At 51.8% G+C, this 23,097-nt stretch overlaps 2 protein-coding genes across 2 annotated transcripts; both read right to left on the bottom strand.

Moving 5' to 3' along the window:
• Window positions 1-1,690: 1,690 nt before the first annotated feature.
• On the bottom strand, window positions 1,691-14,335 carry LOC120667554 (serine/arginine repetitive matrix protein 3-like). The gene is made up of 2 exons (XM_039947608.1): window positions 14,063-14,335; window positions 1,691-2,206 (listed from the first exon to the last, which is right to left on the bottom strand). The coding sequence occupies exons 1-2, from the start codon at window positions 14,333-14,335 to the stop codon at window positions 1,691-1,693; spliced, it is 789 nt and encodes a 262-aa protein (XP_039803542.1).
• Window positions 14,336-17,432: 3,097 nt separating this feature from the next.
• On the bottom strand, window positions 17,433-19,422 carry LOC120664345 (transcription factor MYBS3-like). The gene is made up of 3 exons (XM_039943511.1): window positions 18,965-19,422; window positions 18,330-18,526; window positions 17,433-18,236 (listed from the first exon to the last, which is right to left on the bottom strand). The coding sequence occupies exons 1-3, from the start codon at window positions 19,320-19,322 to the stop codon at window positions 17,907-17,909; spliced, it is 885 nt and encodes a 294-aa protein (XP_039799445.1). The 5' UTR covers window positions 19,323-19,422; the 3' UTR covers window positions 17,433-17,906.
• Between the last annotated feature and the right edge of the window lie 3,675 nt (window positions 19,423-23,097).

The raw sequence follows: 23,097 nt of genomic DNA on the forward strand, positions 1-23,097 counted from the left end.
CGAGCACACACCCGCGATATTCTTCTGCGCCTCCTCCTGCTGGACTCGGGCGGCCTCCTCGAGCGAGGACAAGGAGTCCTCCTTCTCCTTGAGGGTGGCCTCCGCATTCCGGATGGCCACCTCATTTTCCATGAGGGCTTTGCCCTTCTCCTCGAGGGTCCCGGTGAGCGTGGCGACAGTCGCCTTCTTGCGCTGGAGCTCGGCCTCCATGCCTTGGAGCTCGGCCTCCTTGCGCAGGAGCTCGGCTTCCTTCTGCTCGAGCGCCGTCCTAGTGCACTGCAGCTTGGCGGTTTGCGCCTCGGCTTCCTGAGCCTTCTGCTCCACTGCGGCCCTCTGGACGTCACGCTCGCCGGCGGTCCGCGCCAGCTCCTCCTCTAGCGCCTGCTGACGCGCCCCCAGATCCGTCATCTTGGTGTTGGCGGCGATATTCTGGAGCACCAAGCCAGCATTGTGCTGCCCAAGCCAGCGCACCTGGGAGTACAGCCGGGTCATCTCGGCACTCTTTTTGCGCGAGATGTCCCTCAGCCGCTGCAAGTGGAAAGGCGTGAGTAAAACACACGAAATCAAGGCTAAATACGAACGATTCTCGGGAGGGAGCCGCTTACCTGACTGATCTGGTAATCCGTCGTCCTATGGAGCTCCAGGGCGCAATCGAGGTGGTTCAGAATCTGAGAGCTGGCCTCGATCTGCGCCTGCCAGACGGCCTCCTCCTCGTGCTCATCGCGGAGAAACTCCGGGGGGACCCCGGACTGGATGATTGTCCCGTGATGGGGCCCCTTGGACGTCCCCGTGTTGAGCACCTCCTCGCAGGCCGACGTAAACTCGGCGATCCGGTCGGCGGCAGTTGCCGCAGCAGCGGGGTCGATGTCCCTCGAGTCCCCGAACTCCTCGCTGCTATCCAACAGCTGTACCACCGCACCACGCTTTCCGGCGCCGCCTGCGCCGTCGTTACCGCAACGACACCCTCGTCTCGGGCCTCTGCAGGCACCGAGACGCGGGTTTCCTCCGCCACCGACGCCCTCCGCGCTGACTCCTCCTCCGCGACGCCCTCGACCCCAGCCCTCGGGGGCTTGGGGACAAGGGTCTCCATCTCCGTTTGGCTGGCGGGGTGCTCCTGCGCATCCCCACCAGCTCCTTCTTCTGCGACCGGCCGGGTGGCGTCATCTGCGCCGCCCCAGTCGGCCTCCCCCACGGCGTCAGCCTGAGCGGTTGTTTCAACGCCACTCTGGCCGACGTCGCCCCCATTCCCCGGTGCTTGAGCCTGTTGGGCCGCTTGGGCCCCTCGAGTCATCACCTCCCGCAGCTTCGCGGCCTCCGCCACAATATCTATGACGAGCGGGGGCTGCGGCGCCGTGTGCGGTGTGACGCGCGCCCCGGTCTTGAGGGCTTTGGCCGGCACGAGCGGGGCTGCATCCTTGGCGACGGCCCCGGAGCTGGAAATCGGGGAAGAAAGGCTGATGTTAGCAGGATTGGGGGATCAATTAAATGAACACAAAGAATAAAACCAAAACCACTTACCCGGACCGGGCGCTCATACTGCGTTTGCTCATGCCACTCCTTCGGGCCCGCAGCACACTGACGCCCCTCGATGACTGATCCGAGGGTGTCGTCCTCAGATCGGCCTGGAGCCTCGAGGCCGTTTGCGCAGGCGTCTCCACGCTCGCCGCGGACCCGTCGCCGCCCGTCGACATCACGGGTGCGAGGATCCCCTCACCCGTCGCCGGCAGGGCGACCTCCGCTCTGTCACTGGCGTAGATGATCTTCCGCCCGCAACCGGCGTGGGTGACCTTCGTCCCGCCAGTGGCGTGGGCGACCTGCGCTCCGCCCCCGCGAGGGGCGGGTCCACCAACAACCCTGGTGTGGGCCTCGCCTCACGCAGCGTCACTGACGCGTCCTCGTCGCCAGCCCCTTGATAGACCGGCGGAGAATCCGCGCCTGTCGCTGCCTTGTCATCACCCGGGAGGTTGACCTCGCCATCCGAGGTGCCCTCCTCCTCATTCGTGGACTCGGGCATAGCGGGCCGCGGCTTCCCCTCCGCATGTGCAATTTTGCACGCCTTGTCGTGCTTTTCTTTCCTCTTCCTCTTCCTGTCGGCAGCCGCCTCCGCTGCGTCTTTTCGCTTCTTCACCGCCTCTGCGTACAGGCGGTTGACTTCGCATTCCTCCAGGATCGGAGGCCTCGAGGGGTGGCACCTGCGGCTCACCCCCTGCAAAACGCAATCAAATCAGAGTTAGGGAGCGGGGAAGGGAATAGCACAAGTCGGCAATGAATCAAAATCGAGACTCACCACTGAAAGTACCCCGGCTCGGGGCGCATCTTGATCTCCCAGAGATCGTTTGCGTTGTCGGGGAACTCCGCCACCGCGTTCCTCGCCCTCCGGGCAGCGATGCCTCGGGGGAGCAGCACCATCGACGTCCTCGAGCCCGAGGCCGGGACCCCGGGGGTGAGGCTGAAGATCGGTAGGCTCCTCTCTGTGAGAGGAATCACCCTCTGCCGGTGAAAGTTCGCGATGACGGCAGCCACCGTCAACCCCTTCCTCGCCTGGAGCACCAACGCGTTGGTGAGGACCTCGAGCCTGGCTTGATGCACTGGGGGTGATACCCCCTAGTCCCACTTTGCTGGTCTCTCCCGGAGCACCCTGTTGGTGAACGCCGGGAGCCTGTTGCCAAAGTTGCGCAGGTAGAACCACCCTCGAGCCCACCCAGCGTTGTTCGTCGTCATCTTGTTGGGGGTGTACAGGTTCTTCCGGCTTGGGCGCAAATGGAGCATCAGGCCGCCAGCGCGCGCGAATCTCTTCGGCTGGCCCCGCACGTTCTCGACGAAGAGCTCGCCGCGGAACAAGTGGATCCACAAATCCCAATGTGCTTCAATCCACAGGTATCCCTCGCAGACAGCGACGAAGACTGCTGCCTGCGAGATGGAGTTGGGGCCGAAGTTGTGCAGCTCCGCCCCGTAGTACTCGCACAATGCCCGCATGAATCTACTAACGGGGATGCCAAATCCCCGCTCGTGGAGACGCACGAGGCTCATGACGTAGCCCTCGGGGGGATTCGGCTCGGTCTCCTCCGGCCGCGGGGGAATCCACGCCGGCCGCTCCAAGCTGGTGTTCATCGGCAGCAGCCGGTCGGCGACCAGCTGCTCCAGAACCGCCTATGTGGCGGTGGATTTCCCCCACGGCAACGGCTCCCGGACGTCCGACATTGCTTCGAATTACGGGGGGATGTGGGAAGGCAAGCTCTGCGGTGCCTAGGGTGCGCTCTCGCTCTCTCCTTCTTCCTCCTCTTGCTCTCGGTTGTGGGCTCAGGATGCAGGGGAGGTGGAGAAGGCAAGGGAGATGAAGGCAAATGGCCAGGTGAGCCCAAACAATCCCCATTTCCTCGCTTTTATTCACCACGACGGGCGGATTCGCCGCCACGGCACGAATCCCTCGCATTGAATGCAGTAGATTTTGCTGTTGCTGACGGATGGGACCCATGACCGCGGAGTCTCCCACGCGCGCACTCGGCAATAACTACAGCGCGGTAACCGATGGGCGCGGCGCGACTGTTGCACTGTTCCATCCGTCAACCGCCGCCCACGCCGCTTCATCTACCCGAGGTAGTCGCCAGAAAAGGCGTGCCCGCACTGCACCGCACGTACCGGGCCACGTCGCCCACGACCAGCGGAAGACCCGCTCACATGACCAGCGACTCCGCGCCGCTTGCGAACCCTGACGGAATATTCCTTTCGGGGGCTCTTCACCCTCTAGGGAACCTTATTCCGAGGCCTTACTGCTCAAGGGTTCGAAGCCTGGCCCGTCGAGGGTTCGACAGGCGCCCCAGATCGCCAGAGTCAGGGACTGCTTGGATGTGCCGTACAAGCTACCCTCAAACGCGGAGTTCCCATCGAGGCCAGTCGAGGGTGCCTAGCATGGGGATCCCATCGAGGGAGAGCATCGAGCCCTCGGACCCTATCGAATGGGTCCGAGCCCTGCCTAGCGAGCCGACCCTTATCGAACGGGGCACGGACGTCCACTTGAACAACCCGATAACAGCTCACTGAAGCAGCCATAGCTCGCGGCCCGGGCATGGGTAGCATGGTGCGCTTCACCCCTCCTCCCTGCGGAAGGGCGACGAGGGCCGTAATAAAAGTCGAGGGTTCCCCGAACGCCTTTACGCAGGCCGGGGCTCGGGGGCTCCTCGCAATCCGTAGCTCAGGCCGCACCCTCGAATGCATCGACGACCCCTACTCTTGACACGCGCCTGCCAGATGGTTCAGCCAGACACTGGGTCGTTGTGCCAGCACGAAAAACGCCGAGGCCGGCTGAAAGGAGTGCCGATGCCGGCTGAAAAGACGCTGGACAGCCACCTCAGTGAAGCAACCAAGCAGGACGACGTTTATAGCCCTTGGACGAGTGCAAACACTCCTCCAAGGCCTCGGGGGCTACACCCGCGGGTGCGCTGACACGTCCCCACAGATGAAACTTCACACATTCAAGGGCCAAAATCCCCTACAGGGGTGGTGCCCACCCATACACTTTCGGTCGTCCTCTCCGCGAAGGTGAAGGAGACTTCATTGATCTTTGCCAACAAATATTACAAAGGGTTACTGGCTTAAAGCCGTCGAAAAGTACAAACGCACTGCCACCTGCGTGGCTATTTTTCCTGTCTTGGGGAGGAGTGAGCGCCGATGAAGAGCACCGAGTCCTTGGGCAGCGCGACGGCCAGGCTGCTCGGGATTGCGAGGAGCAGCCCCCAGACTGCACGGGACCAGCGGGATGCCCTCCTCGCAAGCTTTCTTCTAACATCTCCTCCACCGAAGACCCAGCGGGGGTCAAGCTGGCGGACAACACCCTCCACACCATCTCCCCGAGAGCGTCATTGTCGCCAGGAGGGACGATGCGAAGAACGGCCACCAAACCTAGCACCAACGCCATGGTCAGGCGTCTCAACCCGTCTTCAGGCTAAGGGACATCAGAGAAGCAGGACCCCACGGGCCCAATGCTCTTCTGCTAATCCCACTGAAGCTAAGGGATGGCGTGCACGCCCTCTCCAGCTTTCCCCCGCCGCTCGCAAGCATTCTTCTAGCATCAAAGCCTAAAAAAGCCAGGCCACCCCATCTGGGGGCCGGTCGTGAAAGGCAAAGGAAAACATTACGAGACTTAGGCGATGCTAGAAGTAAGAGCAGGGGAGTTGGAGAGGAAAGGGAGTCCCACGACCCCTATTTATAGCTGCGTCGGGCGCCAAGCTTCAAGCCTGTCGAAGGGTGAAGGCTTGGACCGCCCGTGACGGCGCGGCTCCCCACGAGCGAAAGATACCCTCGGTTACCGTGCTGAGACATGACGGGATAACGCAAAGCTGAGCCCTTGGACGTTGAGCGGCGCAGCATCGGCGCTGGCCGACTGCCCTCGAACGGCGCGTCGCAAGGCGAACAGGGAAAGCGGGGCCGAGACCCTGAGCGCGGGACCGCGCGGCTGCAGAGCAGCAGGCGCCATCGTGGCCCTGGCCCGCTCAGCACGCTGACGCGTCTCGTCCCAAGAACAAAACAAAAAGGGGTGCGCGCCTCGGAGTACTCTCTTCGCAGGCGCACTGCCATGACCGACGAGTTGTCACATCCACCGGGCCGGCACCGGGGTGCGCCTGGCGGGAGCACAACACCGATCGATCATGTCAACGGATAAAATCGCCGAAATACCCTTTGGCCGAATTCCCTGACTCGACCAAAGCCTCGGGGGCTACTGTCGGGGACCACAATTAGGGGCACCCTAATCGGGGTACTAAAATTGCCCTAAAAATGCAAACACATATTAGGCAACTGAGCACACAAAGCCTACGGCCTCCTTCCAATCTGGAAGAAAGGAAATGACTCAAAGAAGCCCAGCACGCGGCCCATCCGCACCCTCCTCGGACCCGCGGGGTGATCTCCGTCTCGCTCAAGGGCTCCCATCGAGACCCTCGACCGCGCCCCACGTCTCCGCCTCGCTCGAGGGTAGCGAGCCTACCGTTGGGGAGGCGAATCGTCTCCACCTCGCTCGAGGGTAGCGAACCTACCCTCGAGCGGGGCGAATCATCTCCGTCGCGCTCGAGCTCACCCCTCGACGAAAAGGACAAACGGCCCTTCCGCTCACCCGCCCGTTGTACGAAGGCATTAAATGCCAACCACTCCTCCACAGCGCCCAGGTCAGACGGCGTCAGGCCGCCATTTCCCACAGTGGCTGTGACCGGAGTCCCGTCCGCCAACTCCGGTCACTGCTCCGCCATCCCGGACGCTGTGGCAATACTGTGGGAACCTGCGACGCGGTACGAGACGTGCTCGGCACAGCTCCCGTTACTATTCTGCCAACTCCTGCTGTCCGGCCTCCACCTCACCACACCAACGGCCCCGGACCCGTCCCCTGCTCGGGAAGGGATCCGGCGTCGCCACGTGTCCCCCAAGGAGGGATGCTCAGCACTAGCAGCCGGAGGACCGGACCTCCCCCCTCGAGGGGTCCGGGACCTCCACGTGACTCCCGGACCCCCTTAGCGCACGCTCTAGCACTCCACCCAGGGGGGCCCGGGACCGCCACGTGCCCCACTACCGCTGGCGCATATATATATGCAAGACCCTAGCCTGCAGGGCCCACGGAACACCGCCACGCCACACCTGGAAGACAGTACACCCTACAGCGACGACCACGCCGCCTGCTGGGGTTGTCAGGACGCCGGCGCGATCTCCGTAAGGCCGAGGACGATGCCCAGGACGACTACCACGCCCGACGCCATGCCCCACAGTGTACTTACCACAGTGCTAGACCACTGCACCCCCGCGATTCGGGGAAAGGACGACGACTTCCACGATCCCTTGCGCATGTACACCGTCCCTCCTTGTGTCTATAAAAGGAGGAGGCGGGCTTCCTTTAAGGGGGTCGCGGTCGGCCCATTCGTTAGAACACAACGCTTCGCATTACTAGCAGAGCACACACGCTCCTCTGAACCCCGATATTGCCACTCGCCTCAATTAACTCCTTCTCTAGCAGAGACTTGGGAGCTTCTTTCCCTCTCTCGCCTCGCCAATACCCCTACTACAGGCACCCCCGGTGCAAGATAGTACAGTGCCCTCGTACACCCCTTTGCTGGACGTACGGACCCACGGCCGGAACTAGGATAAACCCGTGTGTTACTGTATTGCCTCTTGCATCAACATCTGGGACGAGGAACACGCAGCATCATCACTGGTTGGGTCCGGACCGCGGGGTCAGGGCACCGACAACAACCGAGAGGCTCATGAAAAAGCAGCCTAGCTAGGAACAAAACTACTCGGTCTCAACTGGTGAGGCCAACCTACTCCTGCAAGCTTGCTTGCACCAGCTCGAATCCAATTGCTTCCCTCTTCGAGAATTCCTTGAACAAGTTGACTCAAGCTCTGCTGGGTGCCATTGAAGAGCCTGGCGTTGCACTCTTTCCAAGTCATCCAAGACACTAGCATTACAGCAGTGTCTAGCCCCTTCTTATGTTCTTTCGACAGCCCTTGCCGCAGGAGGAGCCACCACTGCAAAAATTACGTTCTGCAACAGTATACAAAACAGCTTTCTGCTGCTAGTTCTGCGTCCATTTTGCTCGTGTTGATTGAGCGGCTGGCAGTAGCAGTCGTGACTCCAAAATATTATTATGCCAAAAGTGTGAGCATGCTAAAATATGGATACATCATCTTTTTATTAAAATCTTGGCAAATTTAGAACAGCACATGGTTAGACGGACTACCTTTTTACAAGTAAGTGTCAAAATTTGTCAATTAACTCATATTTTGGTACAGCATGTTTTGGAAGCGAACGAACGAAACGGAGGAAGTAGACGACGTACGGCCGCAGGATCGGAATACCTAGGGGCTAGGGCACGAGGATGGAGACTACGCTGCTGGAGAGGCGACGACGAAAGCCACAGCTCGTCCGTCCCGGCGGCGGGTCCCAGAGGGTAGGCGGCGTACGCGACGCTGGCGGAAATCCGCGCGCCCATCCGGCCCCGTCCCACGGACTCCACCACGTCCACGTTACCGGCCACGACCGCGACGGCGCGCGGCTGTGTCCACTTCCGCGCACGTGGGTCGCCACGCCCCCGGCCCGCCACGTGGGCGGAGAAGGGGGCCCGGTCTCCGACGTGGAGGGGAGTGTATCCGGAGGCCGCGGCCGGGTGCGCCGGTGCGAGGCCGACAGCCAAGCCGGTCCAACCCCGGCCCGGCCGGCCTTGCGAGTTCCGATAGGGGGAGGGTTGGAAGGCGCGGTGGCCGTCGACTCGTCGTCTTGCTTCGCCGCCTGACGTACCAAGAAATATCTCTCCACGGACTATCGTTTACCATGGCGCCACGGCCGCCGCCGGCGCCAGCCATGGATCGCGATCCCCTCCTCCGGGTCGCGGCGATGGCAGAACACTCGCCGGCGGCAGGCGCTGCATGCGGAACTTCACCAGGGTCAAAGGAAAGCCAAAGGGGCCGGATCGAGGCGGTGAGAAAGGAATTCCCTCTTCCAGCAGCTACTCCGTAGCTAGAGCAAAAGCGCGCGCCTACGTAACAACGAGGCACAGGGAGGAGCACTGTGCACAAGGAATAAAAAGCTGGCGCCCGCCCGCGACACGTCGCGGTGGCGAGCGGAAACCCAAAGAATAAGCTAGCGGAGCCGGAGCGGAGGCAGGCGAGGCGTGCGTACGACGCCGGGTCGGGGCGCCGGGCGACCGATCCGCGGAGCCATCGAGAACTCGGGCGAGGTGGAGGGCCAAGGTACAGCGCGCGTGTTGTGGCCACTGGCCAGCGGCAGCGTGGTACCGGGGCCCCGCGCCGTCCTCGCGCCCCTCCCGGCGGCCGCCACGCCGCCTCCCGGGGCTAGGACGGACCGGACGAGCAGCATGCATGCGCCCCAACCACCTGCGATGCTTGTCGTCTTGCGTGGCGGCCGGCCGGGCGGGCTGGCCAGCGCATGCCCCCCGCCGATTCCCGCTGTTGGGCGCGGTCCTGCGCGCCACGCCGTACCGCTCGCCGCTGACCCGGCCGATCACGTAGCTACCTGCTTTGGGGCCCTTGCATGCTTGCCCTTAGGGCAGGCGCGACAACGAGCTGCTGGACGGGCGGGCCAACCGGCCAAGCTCCGGCGCCGGACAGGCTGTGAGCCTGTGACCTGCATGCGGGACGTGGCGACGGGGCCGTCGGCAGTTGGGTTGGATCTGGTATGGACGGACATTTGCCGTATGCCTGTAGTACGGCTGGCCTGGCTCCGTTTGCGTTCGTCCAGGGTCCATAGTCCAGGCCAGTCGCTAGCTCGACCACGACCAGGGTTTGTTCTTCATGCCCTCGCTTAGTGCTTTAATCAGGACTTCTTTTTCACAGCGGAACGATATAAGGCTTTGTAAATTGTAGATCCACGTACTTACAAGATGTACTTGTCATTCAGTTTGTCATCCTCCGGCCGAACGATGCATGGCAAGGTTTGCACGCACTTGGCCCCGAATCTCTGCTCTCCAGCGGAAGTGGAACGCCCAGGCCTTCTCTTCTTGTGCTTGCGCCCTTTGCACGCCGCCTGACACTATTACAATTATCAGCTTTGCCGTACACGTGTACTCGTACCTATTTCTAGCTGCCCTACTGGTACGTGGCGTGAATCCGCGCGTCTGTGACCGATCTCTGTGGGCCAGAGTCACATGCATGCATTGCATTACGAGCAAAGCAACACGTACGCTGTGCGCGCCCACACACAGTCGCACGCCCATCTCCATTTCTTTAAATAGGACCCACAAGTTCGATCCAGCAGTGCCTCCGTACAATCCTAACCTAACCTTTTGGAATCAAGAAGGAAGAGTATCAATCAAATCAGTAGCTAATAACCATCTTGTGCTAGCTAGAAGCCTGTCTATAATTAGTAGTTGTACATTGCGATAACTGTTGGAATAAAGGGATAATTTATGCTTGCCCAATATGTTAGTTATAGTAGGATGAGATTATTGGGGAACTGTAAAATCATCTTCCCCAATAGTACGCAGTAGGTGTATGAATTGTGATTGTCAGCGTGAAATAAACCATTTTCAAATAGCAAACCTAGCGAATCCTTCTTAAATTTGTTGTCGAACGAATATAACGAACGAAGGTGTTTTTGGATCCACGGACTATATATCTGAAACCGTCACACGGAAAAGATGAGAGGCGGCCAGTGTCCGATGATGACGGCCACTTTAGGCAAAGAATGATACTTGACGTCGAAACGTCTGAAAGAGATCGGGTCCACGTAGAACACCCTCGAGACTTAACCACTAAGCTCCTTGGTTAGCGTAGAAGGTTTGACTAATGACTAATTATGTAAGTACAGCTTACGTGGACCAAGGATATGGCCTCAGTACCATCTAGTATGTTTATTGTGTAACTACGGGACAAAGGAGATGGGTTGAGAGCCTATAGCTTAATCAGCGGCGGCTTTACCCACTTTGGTTACCCCCCTTAGTGAGCGAGTGTCCATTGCCGTCCGTCGTCGTCAGTCACACGCACGACTCTGGTGGTTGGTAACCGCGACGCCTGACACGTACGACAACGCATGCGTTGGTTCGACCACATCAATAAGTTAATGTCTGTTTGGATGAATTGGATCATACTTTTGTTGAAGTTTTTGAGTTTTTAACGTCGTCTAGTCCACCCATTAGCACTTCCGTTTGGATAGGATAGTAGTAAATTTTAGCATTTGATCGAATATTAGCATTTGGATCCAAACAGCACCTTACGACCTCCACCTTCCTGTGCGCACACGCGGCTGCTGGTTGATAGCATCGACGCTGCAGCAGCAGCGAGCTATAGCTAGGATGCCGTTGATGGAATTGATTATTAACTGGTTTGTGGTGGTCGTTAACTCGAAGAGATTCGCTGACACAGTGCGAGAACATGCATGGGCCGGCTCTGGTTCGATCCGTTGCGGATCTCGGACACGGTCTCCTGCTATCTACTATCTAGCTAGTAATTGGACCTGCTGTTGTTGTTGTCGTCGTCGGATATTATATATACCACTATCTAGCTTAGCTATGTCACAAGCTCCTATACTCCAGCTTGAACCTCTTTGTTGTCGGAGCATGCCATGCATGCATTTTACGGTGTACCGCGCCCGCATGCATGCCATGCATGCAGCACATGAATAGTAATCATGATTGGAAGCGAGCTTTGAGGCGCCAAAATAGCTAGGCACGTACAGAGACACACCACAGGGAGCAGCAGTTGGCCTGGCGCGAGGCGCATATACGTGTCCGCGCGCGCGCGGCAGCACGGGGCCGCCCGGTGCGGTGAGGCGGCGCCCCACCGCGCCAGGTCGCCGCCGGATCTATCATATCGCGGAGCGCATGCATGCATGCATGCGGCACGTGATGCGGGCCGGCCGGGGAGAGAGACACGTCGCCGGCCCGTCGATCGGTCACTCGAGGTTTCCATCGATAGATCCCTTCCGTGCATGCATGCGGTGACCGGCCGGCGTGGTGTCCATGACTAGCTACTCGCTCGCCATGCATGGATAGATATATAGGTATGTGCAGGGAGGCGTTGCTGGTCTCTGGTTGGTGCGAGACCGTGATCGGGTGATGAGAGCCTTTATCTTGTGGCTCAGAACCACTGCCCTTCCCTTGAGTTGACCTGTGACCCGGCCTTGCGTGCCGTGTCGTACGTCTGCACACCACAAACGGCGCCCAGCTAGTGCATTATTATTTGTTGTTCTATATGTGTGTCGTGGTGGGCGTACATAATTATCACACCGAAAGGCGCTTCTTATTATTATTTGTCTCCAAACATGCATGCAGCTCAGTTCTCATGCATAGGCGGCGTAAATAGGTTAATAATCCACTTCTAGACTATACATGCACATCGCAGCTGCAGGGCGACGCGCATGCATATATATATATTCCCTTCTAGATTATATATGCTGGCAACAATAGGCGCGGCCGATCTACCGGTCAATCCGTACGCTGCATGCAGATCCTACGAGCAAATGACATACTCCCTCCGTTCGAAAATAAATATAATTTTAAGATTAGACACGCAAACCAATATATGGTGTGAAATTATATAAATACCCTTTGTCTTTAATTTATGAGAAGGATCTAGATATGTCTTATCTCTTTTGTAAGAAGACTTCGAAAACTCTTGTCTTTTATAGTAGTTGGATCAAAGTAGCACTTTTTTGTGAGATAAATTTTAAACTCTAAATGTGCAAGATCGGACCATGACTACCTCCTTAACACAATTGAGCAGCTAGTTGGTAAGTACTGGTGTAGCTGCTGTTACAGACACCGGTATACTGTACAATACAAGTAGCTACAAAGTATAGTACGTACTCTATATCTAGTACTATCAGGACAACTCAAATTGTGGTTAGAGCTACCTGCTAACTCTAAGAGATCTACTCCGTCCGTCTTAAATTATTAATCGTTTTGGCTTTTCTATATTTATAGTCTTCACTACATATCTACGTAGGTATGTAGTAAATACTATGAATCTAGAAAAGCCAAAATGACTAATAATTTGAGAGTATATATGTGTCACATCCACATTGATACTTCACATTATCCCTACACAGTTTATAATAGAAAAAAATAAAGTTTATATTAAAATATACTTTGTAAAATAGATTCAAAATATGGAGCACACTGCAAATCATGGTAAAAATGTTTATTTAGTAAATTTCGTCTAGTGGGTAGACAATATCTAGATTTCGTCCAGTGGGTAGACAATATCTAGATTTCGTCATACAAAACCATGCACAGTTGACGAAAATTGCTAAAAATTGCATTTTTAAATTTATTTCGTCTACTGGATAGACGAAATCTATTTTTGTCTTCTTGATAAACGAAATATTTGTATTTCATCGACATGGTAGACGATTTTTCTTAGTTTCATCTGTTGGCTAGAGGAAATTTGAATTTCGTCTACTGGGTAGACAACTGTGCCTTAGTTTTGTAATTTCTCAAATCTACAGTATTAATACGTAATTTTGATTAAAAATTATATTAAAAATAAAAAAATAGCAAGCTTACAGCGAGCGGATGGTCACGTGGATTATGTATTAATGATGAAATCTATAGTAGGACTGTGAATCGATTGTTGAATGTGCTTCAGTGATATGGTACTAGTATAAAGTCAGCAACCTTCTAAATTATTAGCTATGCTCTTCTAATTAAGAACTAGCTGAGGTGTGATGTTGGAGGAGGACTTAGAAGTGACGTTGAGCTCCATTACGTTGGCCTCGACAACATGGCGTGTCGGCTCCTTATTATTTGAGAGAGAGATGCACGGTGACTATGCTGGGATCTACAATGACATGTTTAATGAAAGTAGTTACCTGGACTATAGAAACAAAAAAAAAAGAACCGAAGAGGTTTTCTTTAAGCAAGTGAAAGTTTGTTAGGTGGGCTAAAGAGCCCGCCGTTGTCCCTCACTTTAGGGAAGGAATGATACTCTTATAGCACCTCCAAATGTTTGAAAGTGAGGGGTGCACGTAGAAGATCAACTATACTTGACTAAGATGCTTGGTTAGTGTTGAAGGTTTGACTAATACTCGTACGAACGACATACGTGGACCAACAAGGGCCTGAATCATCTGCTCCCTTGTACTAAATTTGAGCATAAATATAATAATAAAACTAAAATAAAGGACATCTCGGTAGCTTCATCAACGTCTTTTTACCTACTTTAGTTTGGGCTCATGCCTAGCTGCTCGAGAAGTCATTACCGCCACATGCCCGTAATTGTTAACTAACGTTCTAGGACACTCATGGGTACCAAGCTAGCCACATCTAGGGAACCACCCCTATTAGAGCATCTTCAAGAGAATAGCTAAATCATACTCTTCATATTACAATTTAGCTACCCATTTAGCTAATCTTGGCTCTCTATAAGTCTCTGCTATCCAACAGATTAGTCATAATATTCTTCTTTTCCCATGCCGCCGCCGATCCCGATCGCCCCTTCCTGCTGCATGGCCTCACCATCCGCCGCCCCTTACCCACCGTCCGCGCCAAGGACGGCATCTCCGGCGAGCAGGGCCACACCGGCAGGTTCAAGCTGGAGGTGGAGCAGCTCCGCGCCGAGCCCCGCGCACCTCCCGTGCACGGCGGAGCCCGAGCTCCGTCCCGCACGCGCCGGAGTGGAGGCCGCAGTGGGGGTCGCGGGGCCGGCGGAAGCCGGAGCAGCGGCGGGAGGAGGTGGAGCGAGGGTCGCCGGGGCGGCGGAGGCTGGAGTGGCGGCGGGATGAGGCGGAGCGGAGGTCGCGGGGCCTGCGGAGGCCGGATCGGCGGAGGGAGGAAGCGGAGCGGAGGTCGCCGGGCCGGCGGAGGCCGGAGGGGCGGCGGGAGGAGGCGGAGCGGGGGCACATGGCCAGACGGAGCAGGGGGTGACGCGGGGCGGGAGGAGATTGCGAGCCAGCGCCGCTCGGAGAAGAAAGCGAGGGGGAGGGAGAGATAGCGACGATGATAGCGAGAGGAGGGGGATGAAGAGTCTCTTGGAAGATGTTTTTCTCCCCTTTCTCTAAATTTAGCTACCCAAATGTATATACATGAGCTGTTGGATTTGCTCTTATATATGTGGTGGTAGAGTCGTGGGTATTTGAATCATGGTATCTCACCTTATGCAAGAGTTTTGGTTTCTCATATGGCTTCCTGCAAATAATTTATTTCTTTCACTGAAAAAATTACAAGCATAAAAGAAAAATCCGGTGAAATCGCACCGCCAGTGTCAAAAATCGTGATAGAAAATCTGTCTATTATTTCAAACAATCCGTCACAGACAAGCTGTACAATTTTTTTTTACGGAATAGCAGGGGCATGCCCCTATTTTTTAAACTTTCAATATTAAATAAATAATAATAATAGATAGATAGATAGATAGGTAGATAATTCAAAATAAATTCGTCTCTGTAAGGACTCTGCTCGCACGTCATGTAACCAATAGCCAGCCCAGTGCTCGATGCCTGAGAGTATGTGGGCTGAGCCAAGAATTTCAACCCGCACAGATTAGGCCCCTCAAGCTGCTGTGTAAAGCATCCAGCGACGCGGGCAATCAACTCCCATGCACATACAGAATCGTCTTGGGCTATTTTGGTCTTTGCCGATGACGATTCCAACCACCCCCTCTCCAGCCAAAGCCTTTTCGTCTTTGCTACGTTTCCTTCCGCAAATCTTATCCATCTTTATATAAAGAATTTTTCTCAGATTCGTGCAAACAACCACAATTCTTAGATTCAATCCAAACTGTAGCATCCTCTCTCTCCAACCTTCTCTTCCTGCTGTGCCACCGCCACCTGGCTGCGCCGCACGTGCCGTCACCCGCGCGCCCACGCCGCTGCCTACGGCACGCCAACCGTCTTGCTGGAGAAGAAGCTGTCTCGTCGTTGTTCAACATTTCTAATATTTCATACTTCCAATTTTAATATTTATCTGTGTGCAGTTTTAATATTTTGGTAGTCAAATATTGAATCTATTTAATAAAAATATTGAATTAATCATATCAAAATATTAAACATACTTGCAGAAGTTTACACAGAATAATTAGACCAAAGTGAATTTTAAAGATGAATAGTTTACTTATCTTCCACAAGATTATAGATAGGAAGCCCCGTAGCCTTGGGCCAGCAGGTAGTATCTTCGTCACATGATTTGTCCCCGTCATCCTACTAAGCTCTTGTTTAGTTGCAAAATTCAAAATTCCAAATTTATCACATCGAAAGAGAATCTTACATGCATGAAGTATTAAATCTAGATGAAATAAAAAACGAATTGCATAGTTTGCTTGTAAATTGCGAGACGAATCTAATGAGTCTAATTAGACTATGATTAGACACTAAATTACTACAGTAATTATTACAGTACACATGTTCTAATGATGGATTAATTAGACTCATTAGATTCGTCTCGTAATTTACATACAAGTTCTGTAATTAGTTCTGTAATTAGTCTATATTTAATATTTCAAATGTGCAAAGATTCTATTTCAAAAAATTTACAGGCACAGCTAAACGAGACCTAAGTAAGACACTACTACTAGCCAATGGAAGAACGAGGAGTGTCCTCCATTATTCATCCCCTGCTTCCTCGGTTCTCCTGTACGTAACCTGACAAGAACACGCCCGGCCGAGACGTGTCCGGCCGGGCCGATCCGTCGCCAAAGCAGTCACTGTCCCTTCCCCTTCGGTAGGCCCGTGACTAATTTACCCAACACTGCACGTAGCAACGACAATGGATCCAAGTTTCCAAGACAAAAAAAAAAAAAAAATCCGCCAGCCAAACTCTTTATAGGCACTGAAGGGCTTAGTCCGATCCCTAATAATGATGAGGGTTGGCCAAAAGAAAGGGCTACCAAATAACTATGGTTAAAAGGACTAATCCAATCCCTAATGACGAAGATTCAAACTCTATCGATATCTTTAGCTCTTATACCATATCGAGCTAAATGTACTAACCAGTTAACATCCTAGGCTAATGGAGGAGGGTGGGTGCTTCTTCAATTGATGAATTAAGTGGTTTGTATAGCTTCATCTGATTCTAATTTTCTATGGGAGCTGATTCTCTGAGAGGAGTGATTCTGTGGCTGAAAATGATTCTCTTTTATTCTTTAGCATAAACTCTTAAAATCAGGATGGAGAATCACTTCACAGAAACAGAAAAAACTATTTTTTTAGCTCCCAACCTATTAGTCTATTTCACAAAATTAGTACAGAATCACTTCTCTCTGGGAAAAAAACTGTTTGGCAGAGCTCCTACTGGATTCAGCGGAGCTGCAGAGAATCAACTATGGAAGTTCTGTCAAACGCACCCTAAATGTAAATGTAGTAGAAGCTGTGGTGTTATTGACTTATCATCCCTGCACAAAGCACCATGTTCTATGTTTCCCAGCAAATAATCCCACTCCTCAAACCAAAACACTTCGTACTAGAAGACTAATCACCAATACTTTGTTCAGCCTGCCTAGCTAGTTGAGCTCCAATGTGCAAATCAAATGTGAAACCAAAGTAACCAGCCCTGAATCTTTCATCTTCATATTTTACATCTGCTTTGCCAATTTTATATGCTTCCATCCTAATCCTCTCCCTGATGCTTGCTTTTCGTCTATATCCTCATGATGTCGCCATTGTTTAGTGTCAACTGTCAAGCATGCTTTATTAGGTCAGGGTCCTGATCATGGTCATGGTAAATAAAGAGGAATAAGTCCCCTCAACTCGCATCGCATCAATCCAACGACGAATGCTTTCCTTGCTTCTCTACGCAAGTAATCCCTAGTCGCCACCTGTTAATTCATACTTGAAGTGGAACTTTCAGATGTTTCACCCAAATCTCATCCTATCTCGCCGACCGCGACAGGCCTGATTATTCACTAAACAACACAGCTGTTACACCTCCTGACCTCTGCAGCAACCTAGGTGTACCATGTGTATATGCTAGTGATCAGTCAGTGTCAGGGAGAGACGACAAACCAAAGAGAACAATGATTGACAGATCTTTATTGGCAGCACACAACTGGAAACAATCGCATAAACATGCAGAACCAATTTGGATGGCTTGCAAATTGGCTCCATGCATGCATGGCTAAGGTAATATACAAGGACATGATCATGTCTATGTGCAGTGCTGGTGGTTCTGCATGTCCTTGTCAGTGATCTCTGCAAGTGCAAACTGAATATTTTAGGCTCATCTTTCACCTTCTGCGGGCCCTGAAATATGACTAGCAACAACTTTGACATGCCTTTGTGTCAACATAAAGCTAAGGTGATAGCAGAAATACGATAGGAAATATAATCCATTGTTTCCCTTTGCCTTTTTTTTCAGTGTGCGTGTCTGATCAGGCTAGTAAATTACAGTGCGCCTTCTTTGTGCTTGTGTTGCCTAATCTTCTAGACATCCTTTTCTGATTCCCTCCCCCCTTGTCTGATGAGAACCGAAGGTCGAAGAAGATCAGGTAACTCTGATAGTCCCGAAGAAAGGCATGCTGCGGGATGGACCGGGCTGGTCGGATAACCGGGATGTCGACATCTTCAGCTCCAGATCAGGCATCTCGAGTTGCACCTGAGGCTTGGCCATCAGGTTCATCGACGATGGGTGCTGTGGCTGTGATGCACGACCACCACCAGCACATGGCGATGTGCTGCTCATCAGGTTCAGGCATGGAGGCACCACCATAGCTCCCTTCGTCCTTGCATCGACCGACCTGGGCGATAGGCTTGGGAATTGCAGCTCGGATACTGATGCGATCCTCGGCATTGCTACCTTCTTGTCACCTTCAACCTGCATATTGCGAAGGTAACAGGTTAAAATTACATGACACACCGCCATGGAACAAAGGGGCTAGCTATCAGAGAATTCAGGTCAGGCAGGTACCGCATCAAAGAGGCTGGACCTCCTCTTCTTCTGTGTGAGGCTGTTCTGCCTGAGGAAGTACTTCTGGGCATGGCTGGCCACCTGTGTTGGGGTCCGCGTTGTGACGAAGTGCCGGGAAATGCCTCGCCAGTCGCCCTTCCCGAGCTTCTCGAGGCCGGCAAGGAACATCCGGTGCTCTTCCTCGGTCCATGGAACTCCTGTCAGTTTGATTATTCAGGAGTTAAGAAGAATATGAACATCCAGAAGTGTCAAATAGCTTCTAAGGTGTACTGATCGTTCACGGCTTAACTATTCGTTAGTTGAAACTGGAAACAAGCTGATAGTGACAATATTGTATCATTGGTCACTCGACAAGTGCACAATTCGACCAAGAATGAATCGTTTGGTAACTGTAGAAGACGAAGCGTAGTGTTCCAAAAAGAAATTCAGTCCAAAACTTAGAACTTAGCAGCCATTCCTTGCAAGAAACTATGCCAATTGACTAAACTTGCAAATTGTGAAACGAAACTGGAGTCACACTAAATTCAAGGGAAGTTCAATTCAGTGGTTGTAACTTTAACTGTTGTCACAGAAACTCTGGAACAGAGCATGACAAATTAACTGTATGTAAGCGCGTCAGTTTGTTCCAGTCTCACCTTTCTTCCTCTCCTGAATCCTGCCCCTAAGGCCATCCGACGTGTACCCACTGGAGACCCTCTCCGCGCTCTCCTCTATTGACACAAGCGAAGACGAAGACGATGATACAGAAGGCGACAAGCTGGAGGCAGCAGCAGCTCCATAGTAGGCAGCTGGTGATAGGCACTCCATGCTGAGGCACTTCTTCAGAGGAGGGGATACTACCTGCAGCTGCACCCCAAACAACCTCAAGCCACCACAGCTAGTACTAGCACTGCTGTTACTGCTGGTACTAATGCTGCTTTCATGACCTCTGTGGCCGCTGCAAGTCCTGGAGTTGTGGCCATTGTTTCCACAACTGGAGCACTTCCTAGCCATGCTCAATTGTGATGGCTGGAACAGGGGCAGAAGAAGTTGCAGCGTAGGAGGGGACACCAAGAAAGAAAGACACCTTCTGTGTGGCTAGGATGGAGTAAGGTGTTGTAGCTAGGGGGCTTAATAAAGGAGTGAGAATTGCGGCAAGGGCTTTTTGGGAAATAATGAAAACTCCTGTATAATAGAAGGGGACATGTCCAACTCTTTGATCTTTCTAGCATATAGCTGCATTTAGAATCCACAGACCACAGGTATCTGTGGAGTCTCTGCCACTACTACTTGATGTCACCTTCAGTACACACTACACAGCATATAAATCTACATTTCCACATATTTTTAGATATTTAAATCTTTTAATGGCAAGATAGATATGTTTAGTTCATTAAGATTTTAGCTAACTACGTTTCAATCATAGAAGGTAAAAGATAGCAACAGAATATGTTCCTTTGTAACGTGTATCTCACAGAAATTGACTAAAGGATTTCATAAAGCACTCTAGATGCTGATGTGTTTGTCATAATTGGAGGTCGATTATAGTGTACAAGATTCATAATACTAGAATACTCCAGGTTATTATTATAATGTATCTCTCTTAGGATTAAATAGATCAATGTCACTGCCAGAGAATTCAGCAGTAATGTTCTACACCAGAGAAGTAGCAACAGTCCTGAGGAAACTTCAGAGGAATATTTTAAAACGAGGGATGTCATCTGCTGACAACAGATGAGAAACAAAAATAGATGCCTCCACTCAAACCGACAATAAGAGAATTTTAGAGCATGCAGTTAGAGTTAAAAAATGGATATGGTTATCTAACTTCTTAGACAACCTAATCTGACTATTTGGGTTTGGCTGGAAGTTCTCCCAGATGACATCTTATCTCCCTTTACATTAATATCTCCCTTTCGATAAGATAGAATAGTAGTTAGAAACTAGAATCTAATCCAACAAATTAAATTGCTGTTATAATTGAATGCACGAATTCAGTTAACTTTAATTATTTGAAAAATGCGCATGTAAAATTTGACAAAATGTCCATCCATGATATTGCATTATATCTTTTCCCCTCAAGGATGACAAGATATACTGTAGATATGGCTCAACCAATAGATGTCTGGACACTAACAAACTTACTTAATACGAGGCCCATCAATGCAAGCTCATTAGTAATTTAGTACACAGGTCAAAGGTTTTAGTCATAGTATACTATTTACGAATGTAAATAGTAGATTTACATGTTTCTCAGAACTGGTAGAAATATTCATAATTAGTTCGAATTAGAAACCGAAAAGATTACACACCACTTTGAATAATATAGTCTAATTCCACTAAGGAAATGGAATCGGCTAGAAATAAACAGAATCGGATACAACAACAATCATAAATGATCCAATTAGGTAGACGCAGTCAAGAGTGGAAAGCTACTCATTAACTACTCTATTTTATCGATAGATTAATTACTCCCAATTGGATCAACACATTGGGCCTATAGCAGAGGAAGAGATACAAAATTCAACACCAGCCTTTGTTCTGCAAGTTATCTAGGTTAGGTAAGAAAGGCCTAGGGCTTGAAAAAATAGGCCATCTCCTTAACTACCAAAATAAACATGAGTACCATAGTTATCAGCATAATCCCATGAAGAGCAAACCTAGAACTTATGGACGCCCTTTTTAGGTTCATACACTCCAGCGGTTGCACTTTCCTGACAAAAGCAATCAGTTGGCACTCTTTGATGCTCTGCTTTGTGTCGACATATTACAATTTTTTAATTCCTCAGTGTGTTCAAGTGCTGCAAATACATCACTAAAAGTGGTGTCAATGAAGAATCTCAAGAAGAGTGTCAGTTCCAAAATAACACCTTTGAGGGATTCATTGGTTGATTAGGTGCGCTGCAACATCCGTCTATGGGAGGCAAGTAGTTTTTGGATTCTTCATATGAAGAGCAGTTGATCTGTCCACTGGAGATGAATATCTTGTCCGAGCCATCCTTGATTCCTACATATTCCTAAGTGCCAGCTCCAGTTTTTGATACAGCAACAACATTTTCTTGATAGCATATTTTTGTTCCTTGTAGCTGTACGATGGAATGGAACAGCGACAAGAGGGTTGGAAGGATATCCATATCTAAAGTAGATAGATGGCAAGTGGGAGATGTTCTTGGTTCACTGAAAAGGGGCCAGGATAGTACAATTCAGATAGACATCCAACGACATAATGCTGCATCTTTAGGTGCTTTCTACTTTCAGTATTCACAGCCCTGAGAGAAGAAACCGTGCATGATGAGAATCCTGTAGGCTAGACTTTCATTGTGACAGAACTATATACTGGGTGGCAACCACATCTCTTGTCACTGCCTCCTTTACCCAACAGATGCGGCAGTTTTCTATCTCTTATCTTTAGTTCCATGCCTGAAACTGGATCGATTACTTTGAGGATTCTTACGCTGTTTCTTTCTGAATATAGTCATCATGGCACGGTTAAGACAATCAGAGCAGCAGCCAGGAAGGTTATACAGAATATGTCAAGACTCAAGACTGTCTCCACTCCAGAGAGGGTTGTTTATTCTCATGAGAAACGCATCAAAAAGGACAGGCAATATCATTATCAAGGCATGAACCTGTCACATGCCTACCTTCCAACTACGCAGACAATCACATTGGATGCCAGTTGTTTCTCAAGCCTAATTTGTTTCCCTGATTCATTCTCCATCCAGGACATGTAGGCCCAACCAAGGAGCTAGCTTCTTGGTTCAGCTAATCTGCTCCAGATTTCGTTCGTTGAGAAACAGCGAGCCAAACATCTGGTCCAATCTTTGGTCCAGTCGCATGCAATTGAGTAGTCTACGTGGCTCTCATCATAACCTAGCTGATAGTAGTAGCTTGTCCTGTGTATTTACACACATGGGCCTCATTTGGTTCGCGCTAGGATTTTAGCGTGCTATGAATAGTGACATTTTGACCGCTAATTATAGTGTCAAATAAAAGCAGTTTATAAAACCAACTCCAGAACACCGTGCTAGTGACCTTGAAAAATTTAATAAGGTCTTTGACCGTGCGATTAGATGATGGTTACTATAGCATCACTGTAGACAATCATCGATTAATTACCGTCATTAGATTCGTCGCGAAAAATTATACCCATTTCTAAAAAAGTTTTACGAATAGATTTCATTTAATACTTCATGTATGTGAGATTTTATTTTTGAAAAACGTGCGCGCTATTTTTTTTAGAATGGCAAACAAGGCCATGAGGCTCTCCGCACTCCTCACTCTCTAAATTCACTCTCTAAAAGGAATATTCCTGCCTAGTCATCAAGATTCTCCTCTCTATATTCAGTTTTGCTGCACTCGTTCACTCTCTATATCTCCACTCTATACCAACTACCAGCAGATGGGCCCACACGTCAGATTTTTTTACTCCCCTCGGCACCCTCTCTCTCCCCCCTCCCCGTTCTGCCTCTCTCTCTCCGGCTCCCGCAGGCACGCCGCCCCCTCCCCAGCGCCTCCCTTCCCCGCCGGCGGAGGGCCCTACGCCGGCGGAGGCCATGGCCGCGCGGTGCGCGCGGCGGCTTCCTCGAGCTCCCGCCCGCCCCCCATGGCAGGCCTCCGGCTCCGGCCCGCAGGGAGGCACGCGCCGCGCGGGGCGGGGCGGGGCTGGGTGCGCACGGCGGCCACGGCCCCTGCTCCTCCTCGGCCGGCCGTGGCGGCGTGGCGAGCCGGGCTGGGCGCGCGCTGCGGCTGCACCGGCCCTCGCGGAACCATGGCGGAGGAGGTGGTG

The sequence above is a fragment of the Panicum virgatum genome, chromosome 3N, assembly GCF_016808335.1.
Source record: "Panicum virgatum strain AP13 chromosome 3N, P.virgatum_v5, whole genome shotgun sequence".
Lineage (NCBI taxonomy): Eukaryota > Viridiplantae > Streptophyta > Magnoliopsida > Poales > Poaceae > Panicum > Panicum virgatum.

Bases quoted from the DNA above. Each gene is read 5' to 3' on its own strand.
- LOC120664345 (XM_039943511.1), bottom strand. From the start codon at position 19,322: ATGGCTAGGAAGTGCTCCAGTTGTGGAAACAATGGCCACAACTCCAGG. The intron at 18,527-18,964 runs GTGAGACTGGAA...TCAAACTGACAG, and splicing joins GATTCAGGAGAGGAAGAAAG to GAGTTCCATGGACCGAGGAA. The intron at 18,237-18,329 runs GTACCTGCCTGA...CGCAATATGCAG, and splicing joins GGTCCAGCCTCTTTGATGCG to GTTGAAGGTGACAAGAAGGT.
- LOC120667554 (XM_039947608.1), bottom strand. From the start codon at position 14,335: ATGTGCCCCCGCTCCGCCTCCTCCCGCCGCCCCTCCGGCCTCCGCCGG. The intron at 2,207-14,062 runs GTGCGCGGGGCT...TGCGTTTTGCAG, and splicing joins GGCTCCGCCGTGCACGGGAG to GGGGTGAGCCGCAGGTGCCA.